This window comes from Neurospora tetrasperma, assembly GCF_000213175.1.
Source record: "Neurospora tetrasperma FGSC 2508 unplaced genomic scaffold NEUTE1scaffold_81, whole genome shotgun sequence".
Lineage (NCBI taxonomy): Eukaryota > Fungi > Ascomycota > Sordariomycetes > Sordariales > Sordariaceae > Neurospora > Neurospora tetrasperma.
This window is the reverse complement of record NW_009799179.1, coordinates 8,156,382-8,171,783: the sequence shown is the minus strand read 5'-3', so window position 1 is coordinate 8,171,783 and position 15,402 is coordinate 8,156,382. Positions and strand designations below refer to the sequence as shown.

At 51.6% G+C, this 15,402-nt stretch overlaps 8 protein-coding genes across 8 annotated transcripts; 3 read left to right on the top strand and 5 right to left on the bottom strand.

Moving 5' to 3' along the window:
* Positions 1–468: 468 nt before the first annotated feature.
* NEUTE1DRAFT_92657 (uncharacterized protein) lies at positions 469–4,101 on the bottom strand (the record flags this gene model as incomplete). Its single annotated transcript, XM_009858701.1, has 1 exon — positions 469–4,101. One exon carries the CDS (start codon positions 3,910–3,912, stop codon positions 703–705), a length of 3,210 nt encoding a protein of 1,069 aa, XP_009857003.1.
* Positions 4,102–4,285: 184 nt separating this feature from the next.
* NEUTE1DRAFT_51252 (uncharacterized protein) lies at positions 4,286–4,624 on the bottom strand (the record flags this gene model as incomplete). Its single annotated transcript, XM_009856662.1, has 1 exon — positions 4,286–4,624. One exon carries the CDS (start codon positions 4,622–4,624, stop codon positions 4,286–4,288), a length of 339 nt encoding a protein of 112 aa, XP_009854964.1.
* Positions 4,625–5,672: 1,048 nt separating this feature from the next.
* Positions 5,673–7,003, top strand: NEUTE1DRAFT_119181 (uncharacterized protein; the record flags this gene model as incomplete). The annotated part of the gene is made up of 4 exons (XM_009858700.1): positions 5,673–5,939; positions 6,031–6,050; positions 6,158–6,463; positions 6,606–7,003. 4 exons carry the CDS (start codon positions 5,900–5,902, stop codon positions 6,801–6,803), a joined length of 564 nt encoding a protein of 187 aa, XP_009857002.1.
* A 223-nt stretch (positions 7,004–7,226) lies between these two features.
* NEUTE1DRAFT_115222 (uncharacterized protein) lies at positions 7,227–8,522 on the bottom strand (the record flags this gene model as incomplete). Its single annotated transcript, XM_009858699.1, has 2 exons — positions 7,227–8,251; positions 8,312–8,522. The coding sequence occupies 2 exons, from the start codon at positions 8,520–8,522 to the stop codon at positions 7,227–7,229; spliced, it is 1,236 nt and encodes a 411-aa protein (XP_009857001.1).
* A 531-nt stretch (positions 8,523–9,053) lies between these two features.
* Positions 9,054–9,994, top strand: NEUTE1DRAFT_15958 (uncharacterized protein; the record flags this gene model as incomplete). The annotated part of the gene is made up of 2 exons (XM_009856600.1): positions 9,054–9,344; positions 9,416–9,994. Coding segments are annotated over 2 exons (870 nt in total), but the record flags the coding sequence as incomplete, so codon positions are not given.
* Positions 9,995–10,335: 341 nt separating this feature from the next.
* On the bottom strand, positions 10,336–11,263 carry NEUTE1DRAFT_143187 (uncharacterized protein; the record flags this gene model as incomplete). Its single annotated transcript, XM_009858698.1, has 3 exons — positions 10,336–10,693; positions 10,775–10,900; positions 11,148–11,263. 3 exons carry the CDS (start codon positions 11,261–11,263, stop codon positions 10,336–10,338), a joined length of 600 nt encoding a protein of 199 aa, XP_009857000.1.
* A 663-nt stretch (positions 11,264–11,926) lies between these two features.
* On the bottom strand, positions 11,927–12,610 carry NEUTE1DRAFT_50955 (uncharacterized protein; the record flags this gene model as incomplete). Its single annotated transcript, XM_009856645.1, has 4 exons — positions 11,927–12,119; positions 12,213–12,287; positions 12,366–12,470; positions 12,561–12,610. The coding sequence occupies 4 exons, from the start codon at positions 12,608–12,610 to the stop codon at positions 11,927–11,929; spliced, it is 423 nt and encodes a 140-aa protein (XP_009854947.1).
* Positions 12,611–12,615: 5 nt separating this feature from the next.
* Positions 12,616–14,323, top strand: NEUTE1DRAFT_150720 (uncharacterized protein; the record flags this gene model as incomplete). The annotated part of the gene is made up of 3 exons (XM_009858697.1): positions 12,616–12,940; positions 13,046–13,389; positions 13,452–14,323. The coding sequence occupies 3 exons, from the start codon at positions 12,616–12,618 to the stop codon at positions 14,058–14,060; spliced, it is 1,278 nt and encodes a 425-aa protein (XP_009856999.1).
* Positions 14,324–15,402: the final 1,079 nt, after the last annotated feature.

Sequence of the window (15,402 nt, the reverse complement as noted above, 5' to 3'; positions counted from 1 at the left end):
CAGATAACTCCTTGTATTCCCACCGAGGAGCCGTGGCCTCTGGTATGGCATGACCTATCGAAATACCTCAACCAAGCATGTATCTGACCTACTTTCCTTTCTTGGGACACTCACCACTTCTGGTACCTAGGGCATGTTTAGCTTAGTTGTATGGACTCTGGAATTGTGCGCCGTTCTCGCTCTGCAGCAAAAGGCATCATTTATATAGTTAAAGATCACTATTTCACTATACGATTAGAGGAATAAAGAAACCCTTCACGGTCGTAAAATCAGCAAGCCAGCGTCATGTCCAACCAAAAGCTCGTCAATAACAGCACTCGGTGTTATGCGAGACTACAGATATACCTGAAGAAGCAAGAAAAGAAGTCAGGAAAACGAAAGGATAACGGAGAGTGACTCTGTAAGAAACCAACGTTCCAGCATCAACTCATTAACGTCCACTTCTTGTATGTTGTCCACATCTGCAATCTGATTGCCGAATAATATATACGAATTCCTGCCACTTATTACGATTTGTCGGAGACAAAGTTAAGAGATCAACAAAGGAAATATCAATCGTTCATCTAGAACAGTCCGCTATCCAAACATTCCGCTGTTACTACTGTCCATCAAGAACCAGAGTCAGAACTATATAAACCCCTTCACCAGAACAGGAACAAAACTAAGATTCCCCTTCGTTTTCCGCCCGTCCATAAAGCAATCTCAACAAAGACTATCAGTATCCAACACCATATCAATGAACCCCACCCTCTCCCCGTCCATCTCCCTCTGCCTCTTCATCTCTCTCTCCCTGGCCGCCAAGCTGGTGCTGGGCTTCCTCGCATACCCCCTGAGCATGCGGAACCCAGACCCGACATTCCTGCCCTCCTCCACAACGGCATGCACATTCGCAATCATCTTGCCGGCCTCGCGCATGGCTTCGCCGGGGGTGACCATGTCGGCCAAGCGAAGCTCGCCAGCAGCCTTCTCCATCTCCGCGCGCAGGAGCCAGCGCTCCCAGCTCCAGCCGGCGGCGATGCCAGTGATGGCGGCGACGTTGTCGGTGGATCCGAAAACCATGGCTTCGAGCTCGAGGGTCTTGGGGTCTTCTCCGGAAGAGGAGGCGTGAGCAAGGTCGATGCCACTGTCGCTGTCCTTGATGGGCCTAGGAGGGGGGAGGCCCGGCGTCTCAGCCTTGGGGGGCGGAGGGGGCGGCTTGGTAGAGTGGCTAGGGCCCATGGGCATGCACATCCAAGCGCGACGGATGTCGTCGAACCCGGCGCGCCGGAGGCGGGCCATGAAGGACCGCGTGGGGTTGGGGTCGTAGCCGAGCGTCTGCAGGGCGAAGCCGAACTCGACGGCCTTGGCGTTGCCGAGTGGGCCGGCGTTCATGATGTCCGCATCGAGAACAGAGAACTCGAGGTAGCCACCGGGCTTGAGCACGCGCATGCACTCCTTCAGGCAGGCGTCCCACTCGTCTGCGCCGTTCTCGCCAAAAAGCTTGAGCACGGCGTGCAGCTCGCGCGCGGAGATGAGGTCGAACTGGTTGTCGGAGAAGGGAAGCTTACCGAGGCGCTCGACAGCGACTTGCCGGTGGTTGGGAGGGCCGCGGATGTTGCTGTTGCTCAGCTGGCGGAGCGTCTTGGTGGTGACGGTGTAGATCTTGGTGTTGGGGTACTGGAGCGCGCAGTGCCAGGCCCAGTCACAGGCACCCTGGCCGGCAAGGTCGAGGATGCGAGCACGGTCGCGGCTGACGCCGTCGGCGCCGGGGGCGAAGCGGCTCTGGCGTGCGAGGCGCTTGGCTACGGGTGCGCAAATGAGATGGCCCCCGTTGAGAAGCTTGGTGGCGGCGACGTGCCAGGTGGCCATGTTCATCTGACTGCGGGCCTCGGCCTCTTTCTCCGCACGGAGCTTCTCAGGGTCATCGACGAGGACGTCATCACCACGAACCACGTTGGCGCTCATGCGCTTCTTGGCTGACTGAGGAACGACAGACAGCTGGAACTTACCAAGGAGCTGGTTGCGGTGAGCATCCTTGAGGGCGACACGCTGAGCTTGAAGTGCCTCAAAGCGTGGTTGGCGGTTGATGAAGACGTCGTTGGGGCAGGTCTTGACGGCGGCATCGGTAAAGGCGCGGTAGAAGGCATTTTCCATGCGCACCAGCTTGGAAGGAAGGGACTTGGGAACGGTCTCCTTGATGGTGATTTCGGAAAAGCGAACAGATTTCTTTTGCTTCGTCTCGGACTCGACATTGGTTTCCTTGGCTGGCTCTTCTGTCTTTTCCTCCACCGTCACTTCCGCCTCAGCCTCTAGCCCCTCAATGCCGAGCTTGAGGTGTTCATGGACTTCAGTCTCATCGGAAAAGCCAACGACGCCTTGGAGATAAGCTCTCTGGGCCATCAACCAAAGCTCAGTGCGTTCAATGTGGGAGAGAGAAGTCGATTGTTGTTCGGCAACATACTTGGCGTCATAGTCGTCGACAATCTCGTTAGCGACGATCTCGTTGCCGACCATGGGGGAAAAGGTCTCCTCGGCGATCTGTTCCAGGGCGGGTTCCCCAGATTCCGCAGCAGGCATCCTGACCGCAGTGACTGGAGTGGCCTCGACCCGAACCGCTGTCGGCAGCTCCTCCGGGTTTAATCCCGCAGGAACCTCAACTACGCGCTCGACAATGTTGGAAGGGCCATCGTCAAGGTGAAGCGGTCGAGGGGGTGGTGGGGACGTGGTGTTGGGGGCGTTTTGCCAAGGGATCTTGTAGAAGTTCTCGGCAGTGGTCGAAGTAGGGGGTTGGTATGGGTAAGGTTCCTCTGCTTGGCTACCCATGTTCCATGTGCGCCGGGTTGCTGAAGAGAGCTCCGAGAAGAAACCACCGGGGGAAGGGATCTCGAGCCTGCTGAGCTCAGCAAGGGATCGACGTTGACCGGAGGGGGCCCGGTTGAGGCTGGTCATCAACCGAGGAAGTTGGCGAGTCTGGGACATTTCTCGAGATATCATCTCCTGGGGCACTTCGATAACCTGCTCCGGGGCCGGTGTCTCGTCATATTCCGACTCGTGGTTGGAGGAAAGGGCCTGGAGCGTCTCCAATGCGCCGGGCTGGAGACGAACTCCTGACCAGTCCTCATCAACATTGTCGCGGGCTCCGATCAAGGGGGTCGGCGGCGCGGACATGGCAGCCATCTCCTCCGAGTTGATGCTGCCATCAAGGGAAGGGGGTGCGGAGACGTTGGGAATCTCCTGGATTTGTCGTAGCTCCATCAATGACTTGACAGCTGGGGACATGGCAATAGCGGATGGTGGTGTTGGTGGAATGGGCGAAGTCATGTTCTTTTTCGCACCCGCCTGGACATCGGCTGGGATGACTAGACGGGACAGAGACAGTCTTTGACCGATTGAAGCTCTCGATGACCTCCGCAGACTCCTCCTCGAACTCATGTGGCGGCCAATACCATTTGCTTGCAGCATCTCCTTGCGCTGCGTTTCCTCATCCGAAATGTCATAAAGGTCGTCAAATTCCGTCACATCAGTCATGGCGCTTGATCGTTTATTATTCCATGCTCCCGAAGAAGGGTTGGAAGATGAAGTCTCTGAACTTGTGTCGTCGGCATCCGTGTCCGGCCCGCGGTAGCTCGAAATGCACGACGGTGTTGCCGGCAGGATCGGGGCGGCAAGGAAATGGAGGCCCCGTGGCGTAGGGAAATGGTCACTCAAGGGAGAAAAAGGGGCAAGCCACTGCTCGATCTTTTGGTTGACTGGCCAGTTGCTGCTGTTGTTGTTCTGGATGTTGAAGTGTCTCCTTTGCTCCTGCTGCTGTGTCTCGGTATCGGTCTGTTCAGGTTCTTCCATTATAGGATTAAGAGTCCGGGCCATCCTCCGCCTGCCCTGCGGGGAGGGTGGCCGGTATGTAGTGCTGGGCAAAATCAGAAGGTCCGACATGATGTTGGTGTCGTGGTAATATGGGGTCGCTCTGATATTGATTAAAAAGTCTGGAAATAGAGCTGACCGGGAAAATGGAATGACGCCGGCGTCGATGCGAATGCAACAGTAAGACGAAGAGTATGGAAATGGGGGGCGTTAAACGATGGACCGGCTTCGGTCAACGAAGCTCTATTCCTGTATTTGCGCAGAAAGGTATAAGAAGAGAATGGAGATTCTGAACAGGACTGCTCAACGCAGCCGGTCTGGGCCACGCGATATTATAAAAGACAAAAAAATGGATGGATGGTCAGGTGCGTAATGGTGACAGCAGGGTCCACTTGGACTGTCTGTCCGCTGATTCCCACCACAGCGGCTAGCACGCTCTCTAGCATCATATGAAAGCCGGATTCCCGCTGATATTGCCCCATGTCCTCCCATATTGCGCCCCCGTTGTCGCCTGTTGACGTGACTCTGGCGGCCGGGCCCTGGCAGTCGGCGAGACTTGGCTTCGCTTTTCCCAGTGTCTCACAGGACGAGCTTGGGGTTGGGCAGCACCAAGAGTTCGAGATAGCCGGTTGACGAGGGTGGGAGAAAACTGTGCGACCGAATCAGGTTGCGCAGAAGGTCGACCAAGAAGAATCCGGCGAACCAAGCGTGCCATGACAAGACAAGGCGCGCGCCAATGGGGCCTGTCCATCGACAGCGTTGCAGAGAATACGACCAATGACATGGCAGGGAGCGACGCCGGCACCCAGCTGGGCGCTTAAAATATCGAGCCATCCACCATGATTGGGTTTCTCTCCTGTCCTCCACCAGATTCTGCTAGTGAAGACTCCGAACGGGTACACTCTCCAACCTCTAGGATTCCCAAACAGGTCAGCATGAATGATTGCATTGAAGATGGGGAACCGCAGACGGTGAAGAGTTGCAGACACCGCAAAATCGTAAAGGAACGAAAGCCACGCTAGGCAACACGGCCCCTTGCATTCGTGATCTACAAACCTAGAGATCGACGTAACCCTGGATCCCGTTGATGGTGCAGCCGAGGATCAATGAGAGGAACTGAGGCGGTGTCGTGAAAAGCTCGAATTGTTGGCCTGGGAAAAAAAAAGCAAATCTCGATCGACTGATGTTACCTCTTCCCATTGATCGAATGGGAGCTTTTGGGAATCACTCCACCATGATGTTGAATCGGCGCATTCGGGATACAGTAGAGAGGTCATACTTTGATATTTAGCTTGATCTGCTGGTCGTGTAGTGTAGGTGATGACTTGGTGATGAGAACGCTGGCGCCCCCAGAAACTCCACACTTGGGGTTCATAGTCTCTTCAGCTGTGATTCGACAAATTGTTCACTTTCGACGTGTCCGGACCGCGCATCCGACCATAAGCTAGGTGGCATCCGTATCGGCAGCCAACTCCGCGTCCGATGCGGTGCGGTGTAGGAGGCTGGAAGCCGGCGAGATGTTCATGGGGAAGTGGAAGTGATGCGCACCCGTCTGTGGCAGTGACGGCGGTACATAAAATAGGAAAGATTGCGGCTGCAGTCGGGCTCGGCGGCTATTTCAAAGACGCACAGACCTTCCCCGGACTTTGGAAAGCTTGGCGCTATCAGCTATGGAGCACAATATCAAATCCCCAAGTGGTCTGTGCCTGTTCTCCAACTGGCCCACGTTGTCGTCACGGCAAGGGCCCGGGCCCGGGCAGTGCCTCTCAAATGTGCCCCGCCATGAGATGAAAGAGAAGCCCCGCAACTATCAATCGCGAACGCCCCCAGCAGCGATAAGGAGGGGCAAGTGCAACAACAAGCTATCCCGTCCATGATCCGCTTTCGTTGCATGCCTACATAGTATTCGATCGCCTGGAACGAAACATCACTTTTTTGCGGCGCAACTAGATTTACAAACACTCATTACCAGGCATCACAGAACAGCGACAGAGTTGTAGATTCTATACTCTTGACCCGTACCTCACCCATAGCGCCTATTTCCTCCACAGATCCAGCCATGACCGCACTCGCAGGACGTCATGTTGTTTATTGCGGTGGTAAGTAGTCACATGCAATGCCTGTGCTCTCTTTCAAATCGAACCGCTGCCCTTATATAGAACCTTGCGCTGACTAACCGACTTTTTCCAGTGTGCTCCCTGCCGCCCGAGGTATGATACTATTCCCCTTTACCGTCCATCCGTCCCTCGAAACCCCGACCTGTAGCAAAGATCGACAACTACATACTCACCAACCCATCACCGTCCCCGAATTTTAGTACTGCGAATACGGTGGAACCGTCAAAAAGTGCCAGCAATGGCTCGAGAAGAACCAACCGACCATGTACTCAAGGATATGGTCGCCCGAGGTGCTCGAGGCGGAGATGGCATCGCTGTCAGTCGAGGCGCAGGAGCGCGCCATGAAGGACGCGAAGAAGAAGGCAGCCAAGGCCGAGGCGGCGGAGCAGAAGCAGGCCGACAAGCGCGCCAACAGCGTGGTGACCATTAAGCGCATTGAGCGCAACAAGAGGAAATACGTTACTTCGGTGTCGGGCTTGGAGGCGTTTGGGTTGGAGTTGAAGAAGGTACAGTTATACCGTTGCCCGCAAGCCAAGCTTCCATGCTGGCTAGCTAGCTTGCCTACCTACGGGCTGCTAGCTATACATGTATCATGGTGATGATGCTGGAAGAGCGATCGCTAACTTAATCCCGTTTAACCTGCAATAGGTTGCCAAGGACTTTGGCAAGAAGTTCGCTACCGGCTCTTCGGTAACCAAGGTACCCAGCGGCGGCGAGGAGATTGTCGTCCAGGGCGATGTCAGCGGCGAGATCGAGGAGTTCATTCTCGAAAAGTACAAGGAGGTTCCCGAAGACAACATAGAACTCGTGGAAGACAAGAAGAAGAAGAAGGGCGAAGGAAACTAGATGTTTCGACGTCGACTTTGGTTTTTCAAAAAGGACTGCGGAGGCGCATTTAAACCAGGTGGGATTTAATGATCAAGTTTGGTAAATATTACGAGGCTATTCGGATGGTGGTATTGGCTATTCCGCTTGACATCGAGGGGGGAAAAAGCTTCTGACGCTGTAGCGAAAGACAACAGCGATAAATGATAACATTACTTGGATTTGCCATGTCCCAACTGTTCCCTGAAACCTGCCAGACCTAATAACGCCGAACTCTGTGCAGCCGACACCTGGCGGCGGTCGTAACATCTATACAATCCAACGCCTAACGATAACAATGCTAATCCCACAGTGCACAACCTGGATGGACATCCTCCAAGCCCATATCCCAGCAATGAAAAACCTTGGTGACACTCAATAATTCAAACACAACTTCAAACCCGCTCATCCCCTCTTTCGCAACACCCTCCCCGACACAGCCGGCGCCGCCGTAGTAGCAACCACCTTCTCTGCCGTTTCCTTCGTCCCACCACCCGCCGCCTTCTTCGTCGCGGCCATACCCTTCTTGATCGTGCTAATGACACCTCTCTTCGCACTAGCCGCCGTTCCAGATGCCATGCCCGTCGCCGTCGCCGGTCGCTGTCTCCGCGCCGCCACCGATGACGTACTGCTAGCCTCACTAGACACGCTGGCGCCACTAATTCTCCGCGATGTCCGTGTGGCAGCAGAAGCCGCAGTGGTGGTTGCCGCTCTAGCTCTGGATTTTGCTGCGCTCGCTTGCGTTGCTTCCGTTATTGTTGAGTGCTTCTGGGGGCTGTTTGCTCGCGATCGCGCCTTTTCGACCATGTTGCTGATGAGAGTAGATGCACTCGTGCCGGCTGTGGGTTTGGTTGGGGAGATTGGGCGTGCGCCGATACCGGTCGGATAGTGTTGTTTGGTAGGTGATGGGGTGCGTTCCCCTCGTGGTGCTAGGCGCGAGTTGGAGGATGTGGGCGAGAGGACTTGGTTGGAGTGGTTACGCAAGATGTCGGCTGCTGGGCCGAGACGTTGTCGTTTCTCCGTGTTCATGGGTTCGATTTCGTAATTTTCTTTGTCGCGACCGGAAACTTCGTGGCTAGGGTTGGATGGTGTTAATACTGACGGCGTCCATTTCCCCTGGGAAGAAGAAAAGGGGACTAACCTCGTCGTCTTGATCGGGCTGGGCCGTATCGGGGAGGTAGGTCTAGAAGCAATCGCTGGTCGCTGGAAGATGGGGCGTGATGATGTCGCATCTTTCAGTGGTACCGGGGGGCCGTTAGATGTAGTCGTGGTCTTTTGTTGCTGTTCGGTAGAGTATTTTTGTATGAGATCACCCATCTTCACTTTGCGAAGGGACATGGGAATGCGGTTAACGCGAATTTCGATGCGGGTTCGAAGACTTTGCGCATGGATGTCGTAGTTCGCCCGCAGTTTGCGAGCGCGTTCGGTGACTACACATATGTTAGTCGGCCACGCGCATCGTCACTTGCTTGTTAGGGGGATAAACTTACGCTCGAGTTGCAAGTTGTCAATCAGCGCTTGTTTTTGCGCAGCCGTGATTCCTGTTCGCCTCTTCTTCTTCGCGGGACTTTCGCTGCCAATTGGCCGTCCGTTTTCCGTTGTACTTTTGTCAAGCGACGGCACCGCGAGGCCAGTGTTGTTCTTGTCGTCAGGAACGTCGGCCTCGTCCGACCTGCGTTTCGCGCCGGTGGTTGGAGACATGGTCGCCGTAGATCGAATGATTGTAACTCTGTCAGCTGTGATTTTGGGCTTTTGAGGAGATTGGCGAGGAATCGTTAGCGGAAGAAAGTGTGTACGTTTCAATCGGCGTATTCTTGATGGATGAGCGAGTCGAAGTGTGTTGCAGGTTGAATTGAATGGTACGCTGTGTTGTGAGTGGTTGACATTTCCTGGAGTAAACAAACCAAAGCATTGACCACTCAAGGCTCGTTAGACACACGGGGGGCGTCGTGCTGCAGCAGCTCCAGGTCACTGACATAACGAACTCAGCGGTACGTGCACCTCCACCTGATAGCGTAACAGCAGCTACGCGGGCAGCTAGGCTGAACCGCCTTACGCAGGAGCTCCCCAACCGCTGTCACTGAACATCATCTTTCCATCAGAACACCAACTATCTTTCCCACCAATCCAACCTTTCCCATACCAACCACAAGCAACGCTTCGATTTTCTTAACAAATTGCATATCACAGCAACATTCATCGATAATTCACAGTCGAACAGACACCGACAAGATGCCTCTCGAAGCGGTAATGATTGTGGTGGACAACAGCGAGAGCAGTCGCAATGGAGATTACATACCAACCCGCTACGACGCGCAAGCGGACGCTGTTAACATCATCTTCCAAAACGTCGTACAAGGCAACCCTGAGTCGTCGGTCGGTCTCATGAGCATGGCCGGCAGGGGTCCTGAGGTCCTGGTGACGCTTACAACGGACCAAGGCAAGATTCTCGAGGGTCTGCACCGGACGAAGAAGAACATTCGTGGCTCGGCACAGTTGTCAAGGGCTATCCAGGTGGCGTGGGTATGTGGCATCCCCTCTTGATCTTTCCCCGGAAGTTACAGACAGTTAACTAGCTATTCTACCTACTACAGCTTGCTCTCAAGCACCGACAGAACAAGTCCCAGCGGGGTCGTATCGTCATTTTTGTTTGCTCGCCCATCGAGGAAGAGGAAAGCGACCTCGTCAAGCTTGCCAAGAAGATGAAGAAGAACAACACCAGCGTCGATTTTGTGCTTTTCGGCGACATCGATGACGAGAACCAGAAGAAGCTCGAGGCTTTCAACCGCGAGGTCAAGAGTGGCGAAGGATCCAACATGGTCGTCATCCCACCGAGCAGCAAGCTTCTTAGCGACCAGCTCATCTCGACACCTATCCTCCTCGGCGAGGCTGCTGCTGGCGGTAGCGGAGGCGCTGGTGGCGATGCTGGCGGCGCGGCCAACGAGGACTTCCCCTTCGGCATCGATCCATCCGTCGACCCCGAGCTGGCCCTTGCGTTGAGAATGAGTATGGAGGAAGAGAAGGCACGCCAGGAGAAGCGCGCCAAGGAGGAGGCCGAGGCGGCGAAAAAGGCGAGCTTGGAGGACGTCAAGGAAGAGGCTGGCGAGTCGGAACCATTGCTAGGCAAGGACGGCGAACCGAGCGGCAGCGGCAGCAAAAAGGATGATGACAAGCCCGGCAAATCAGATGATGGCGACAAGATGGATACCTCCTAGTCGACTCATTGTTGGCGGGTTGAGATTATGAGTGATGGCGCTTTGCAAGGGACAACTACCATGGGCGCTGGCTGTATTTGTGTACAATAGACTCGCCATGGTATTACATGGGCAACTACCTACCGCCCATCTTTTGAGCATGAAGCTATTCTATCATGACCCTTTGACCGCCCGCCCAACCATTTCCAAAAGACAAACGCCACGTAACTCCGTTTGACAGACATGACATGATAACTTGATACCATTCCTCACCCCTTCTCTTTCTGATCCCTCGTGCTGTGGAACCCCACTCACTATCACTACCTGTTGTTAACCTCCCTGATATACGACAACAGCTTCCGGTCAAACATGTCGCACCGGATCGGCATTTCGAGTTGGTAAAAAGGGTTCTTCATGACGTAATCCGAGTAGAGGTCGTAGATGCGCCTGATGATGACGTCCACGTTTGTCTGCGTCGTGTCGGTAAACAATAAAAACTTGACCCCTGTCAGCGTGTTGAAGCACTGCAGCCGGAAGTTCTCCGACTCGAGCACCTCCAGACCCGAAGGCGGTTCCGGCCGCGTCAGGATCCCGCCTGGCACGCCGGGGATGCTGTTGGATAGAGGCCGCTCCGGAGCGGACTTGACGGGGTTTAGACGGGCTGTAATTGCGTGAACGCTTTTTTGGGGTTGGAAAGGCCGTGTTAGCATTGAGCGAAAGATATTGAATTTGTGGTATGTGAGTAAGATATTAGCATACCCGTGAAAGGTTCCGGCCAGGACGAGGTAGTCGTTGGTGCTGATCTTGTTCAGGCCACCTTCGTGAAACGTCCTGTTATAGATTAGGCCACCGGCCTTGTTGATGATGACGAGGGAGAATACGGTCCTGAAGTATGTGTCAATATCATGTCTGGTGTATGATGATGTTGGTGGACAGAAACTCACATGGTGATGGCCTCATCTCATGTGAAACGTTGACACGGCGATTGCAGTAATAAAGGGCGGAATGAAGGTTGACCCAGCGCGACAACTTGCGTGGTCAACTCAAATGCTTATCGGGGGAATGTTGCTGGTTGCAAGACTCGATATCGTCGGGTTGTTTCCTGAAAACCCGTTTTCAAAGGAAGTACTACAAGGATGCTATAAGTGAACCTTTCTTCTTGAGAAGGTTGCCGTGTCGCTGCCTCCTGGGCGGGATACGGGATGGAAGTGGCCAGGGTTTAGATGAGTGGGCAAAATGGAAGGACATGGGGGTTAGGGTTATTGTAGTGAGCTATCCCAACTTGAACTGTTCCATCACTTTGGAACCTGCACGGCGGGTACCTTGATGACTGGTCCCTGATTTATTTGGTGTACAATAGCTAGGGGGCGTCAGGAAATTCACAAACAGCCCAGTTTTGCTAAATGAACTTGACTGTTCCACACATATATCTAGAGGTAAACTTCTCATTTCTCATGGCGCGTACTCGGTAAAGTGAACAAGTGCTTGTCTGTGACAGATCCTATCCTGCGGTCCGTTGGCTCCAGCTGCATTGTACCCGTCTCTCTGCACGCGCGGTGTCGATTAATTACCTAAAGGTATATCATCCAATTCCGTACCTAGATCTGGGCATGCAAGCCGACCCGACTTAAGGTCAAAACAAGATGAGACGGGATCTCGGAAACTGCCCAAACATCGGCCACATGATAACGCAGGGCATCTCTACTGCGGGCGTGAACAATCTCGAGCTGGTGAATGAAGGTTAAGGGTCTCGGCGGAGACAAGTTAAGAACAGTCAAGAGTGTGATCCTGGCTCGGCAGATGTCAAGCCATCCGACCATCGATCCCCATCTTCACATTCCCGTCCCGCCCGGACGCTGGCCCTGCGAATTTTAGTGGACCGAAATGCCTGGATCAGTGGACAAGTCGGTTTCAGCTGAAGCTCGTGCTGGTGCTGTCCCGGTGGAAATGGTGGGTCAAGCCAGCCGAATCTGCTTGAAACTGCCACGGGCAGATCTCCACCATTCCGAATTGTGGCCACATGGAAGTTTGAAAAAGGTAACGTTGGACCAATTCCAGCGAATGGAATTCTGGCGCGACGTCGGGTCGCCTTGGAGCTTTGAGCCTGGAAATTCCATCTAGTTGATGTCGAGCCCACTTGGTTGCTTCTGCTTGCTGCCAGCCCCGACGCAAGGTTCCGAACTAATCGAGTGTACACATTTCTTCCGTCGCGTCCTTCTTCATCCTGTCCGAAATATCATCACCTGTTTCTCCCTTTGACCTTGTCACCTTCCTACATACGCTTGCTTTTCTTGGGAAGCTCTGGCCCAACCTCAAGGGTTCGAAGACGTCGGGGGACCACCTACCTTACCCAACGACTACCGGTACCCGACTCGACTGACGTTCCCTGTCTGCCCCGCCATCAGACGAACAAGTTGCTTGCTTCGGACACAGGCCGATTTGAACTATTTCCAGGCTGCCCAAAAAGACATCACGACCAACAACAACCCGAATCTTGCCTACGTACCTATATACATTGCCGACTGCGCCCCCCTTGGCAGCTCACTCCGTCGCCCCCAACTCTCCAGTAGCGGCTTTATGTCCCGACTTGCCCATTCGCCATGGCCGCCTCACGTCGGCGTCAGGCGCCTAAACAGCAGCACACTTCGGTAAACAGCAACAAGAACCGCGACGACCGAGGTTCCATTGTGTCGGAACCTTCGCCCCGTGTCATCAATGCTGCTCCGTCTCTCGAAAAGGCTGAAATGTACGGAATTGACGACAACCGTCCGTTCTTCAGCCGCGCCATGGCCCTGGCTGGGCGCATGTTTATCGAGACAATTCCGCACTGGATAGCTGTAGGAGTTATGCTCTCGCTCATCTTTGGCGGGTGCTGTTCCAATGTCTTTGCGCTTGAGTCCATTATCAAAGTTGAGCCTGGTGCCGGTACGTTGCTATTAGCCATCTTTAGCCAAATCGGCTTCGCATTGCTTGCAAACCGGATATCACGGATACGAGAACATGGAGCTAACGATCTCCCAACATTCGCAGGTACACTCTTGACCTTTGTCCAATTTCTCTTCGTTGCCCTCGTCGGCCTACCTTCCCAGATCGACTGGAGCCGTCCGCCCTTCTTCCTCAAGAAAAACCAAGTTCCGATTAAACGATGGCTGATCAATATCGCGCTATTCTTTGCCATCAATGTCCTCAATAACCATGCTTTTAGCTACGACATTTCGGTGCCCGTACATATTATCCTGCGCTCGGGAGGAAGCATAACCACAATGATTGCTGGAGCTTTGTGGGGCAAGAGATATTCAAGAATCCAGATTGTAGCCGTACTCCTCCTTACCGTGGGTGTGATTGCGGCGGCCTGGTCTGACGCACAGAGCAAGGTGCGCTTCCCAACAATGTAGTGGATATCCATGCAGGATACGGATACTGACAGAATTTCCAGGGATCGAGCAAGAAAGAGACTCATGAGAAGAACTCGGATTTTGGCATTGGACTTGCAATTCTCTTCGTTGCCCAGAGCTTGTCGGCTGTCATGGGCCTTTACACGGAAGAAACTTACAAGAAATATGGCCCGCACTGGAAGGAGAACCTCTTCTATTCGCATCTCCTGTCCTTGCCCCTGTTTCTGTTTTTCTGGCCGTCGTTGACGACGCAATTTCAGAAACTGGCCAACAGTGCGCCCTTGACTCTACCGCTGCCGGACTTTGAGGAGTACCCCAATCTATCGCCCAACATCCAGAAGTTCCTGGAGAATATTCACATTCCCAGTCAACTGTTTTATCTGGCGCTGAACGTCCTGACCCAGTATGCTTGCATCCGCGGAGTCAATCTTTTGGCAGCTGCCTCGACTGCGTTGACAGTCACCATCGTCCTCAACATCCGGAAGCTTGTCAGTCTGCTGTTGAGCATATGGCTGTTCGGGAATAAGCTGGCGTTTGGAACCTTGGTGGGAGCCGTGATAGTGTTCGGCGCTGGCGGGCTGTACTCGCTGGATGGGAAGAAGAAGGCTCCGGTCCGGAGGGACTCGTCCGCGCCGCTCAAAAAGGCATGATCCGCTTCGGGGTTGATTTGTTGTGACGCTGGAAATTTAGTTGATACTTCGATAGCAGCCGGGATAACCGTGTCCGACTGACAGTTTGGAATGAAACTCGGATTCTTGTCGGATACTGGAGGTAACCGGGGTGCCAGCCTAGTACCTTACGTAAGTTGGCATCCCTGGCAACCTTCTAATACTAGATTTTCTATACGAGGGATTAACCTAATATAGAGATCTACACAATATATAGTCTATACCCTCTATTCAATTAATACCCCTACTCGTACTTGTATTTTATAATTAAGAGTCTTATATGCAATAATTACCGGTTAAAGTAACCCGGGCAAATATAGTATAGTAATTACCTATTAAAGTAAATAAAGTAATACGACGCAATAATATTTATCGATCTTAAGATTATTAGCGAAATTATCCTTAATAAATCCGAAGATTAATATCTTTAGGAAAAAGGATTTAAAAATAAGGCTTTTAATAAGGAGCTTTAGTCTTTTATTAACCCGGATCTCAAAAAGTGAATCCTTTAGCCTGCTACTCCTATTAAACTATTGGTTACTAATTTTTAAAAACCCCCTAAGGATATTTAAATCTAGTAATAGATTTTTAATACTATAAAGGTAGATAATAGTCCCCTAATAATTAATACCTAGCTATTTTAAACTACCTAATTAATTATAATCCTAGTTCGGACCCTAATATTTATTTAAACTCCTACTAGTCCGCCTATAAAAGTTTTCTTTACCGCTAAACGCCTAAATTTTATATTTAAATCCAATTTCCGTAACTATAAAGTTACCCTAACCGACTATTACTATAAAAAGAAAGACTAAAATAAATTTATTACTAATATTAATAATATTAAGAATTGGATAAAGAAGTATATTATTAAAAAGCTTTATTTAATTTACTTCCTAAAAACCGAAACTATTACTATTTAGTATAATAAATTATATATGTCGATTAATTATAATTTAATAAAAGTTAGAAATAATATTTATACTAAATATTAAAAAAAGGTCTGCCTTATTTATACTTTAAAGAGTTGAACTACCTAATTTAAAAAGTAGAAAGAAATTATAATTATTAATTAATACTATAATATCGATAAATATATTAATTTAGAGAATTAGTATTAAAAGTTCCTCTATATAGTAAGTAAATTCCTTAGGTCCTTACTTATTACCCTAATTATAGTATATCGCTAAATTAAAAATAATAAATTTTATACTTTTATAAATATAGCCTAGGAATTTAAATAGGAGGTCTTTAAAGCGTTTTTATTAAATAAAAGTTACTTCCAAATTTATAAAGGTAATATATTTAGAGTAGTAATTATATA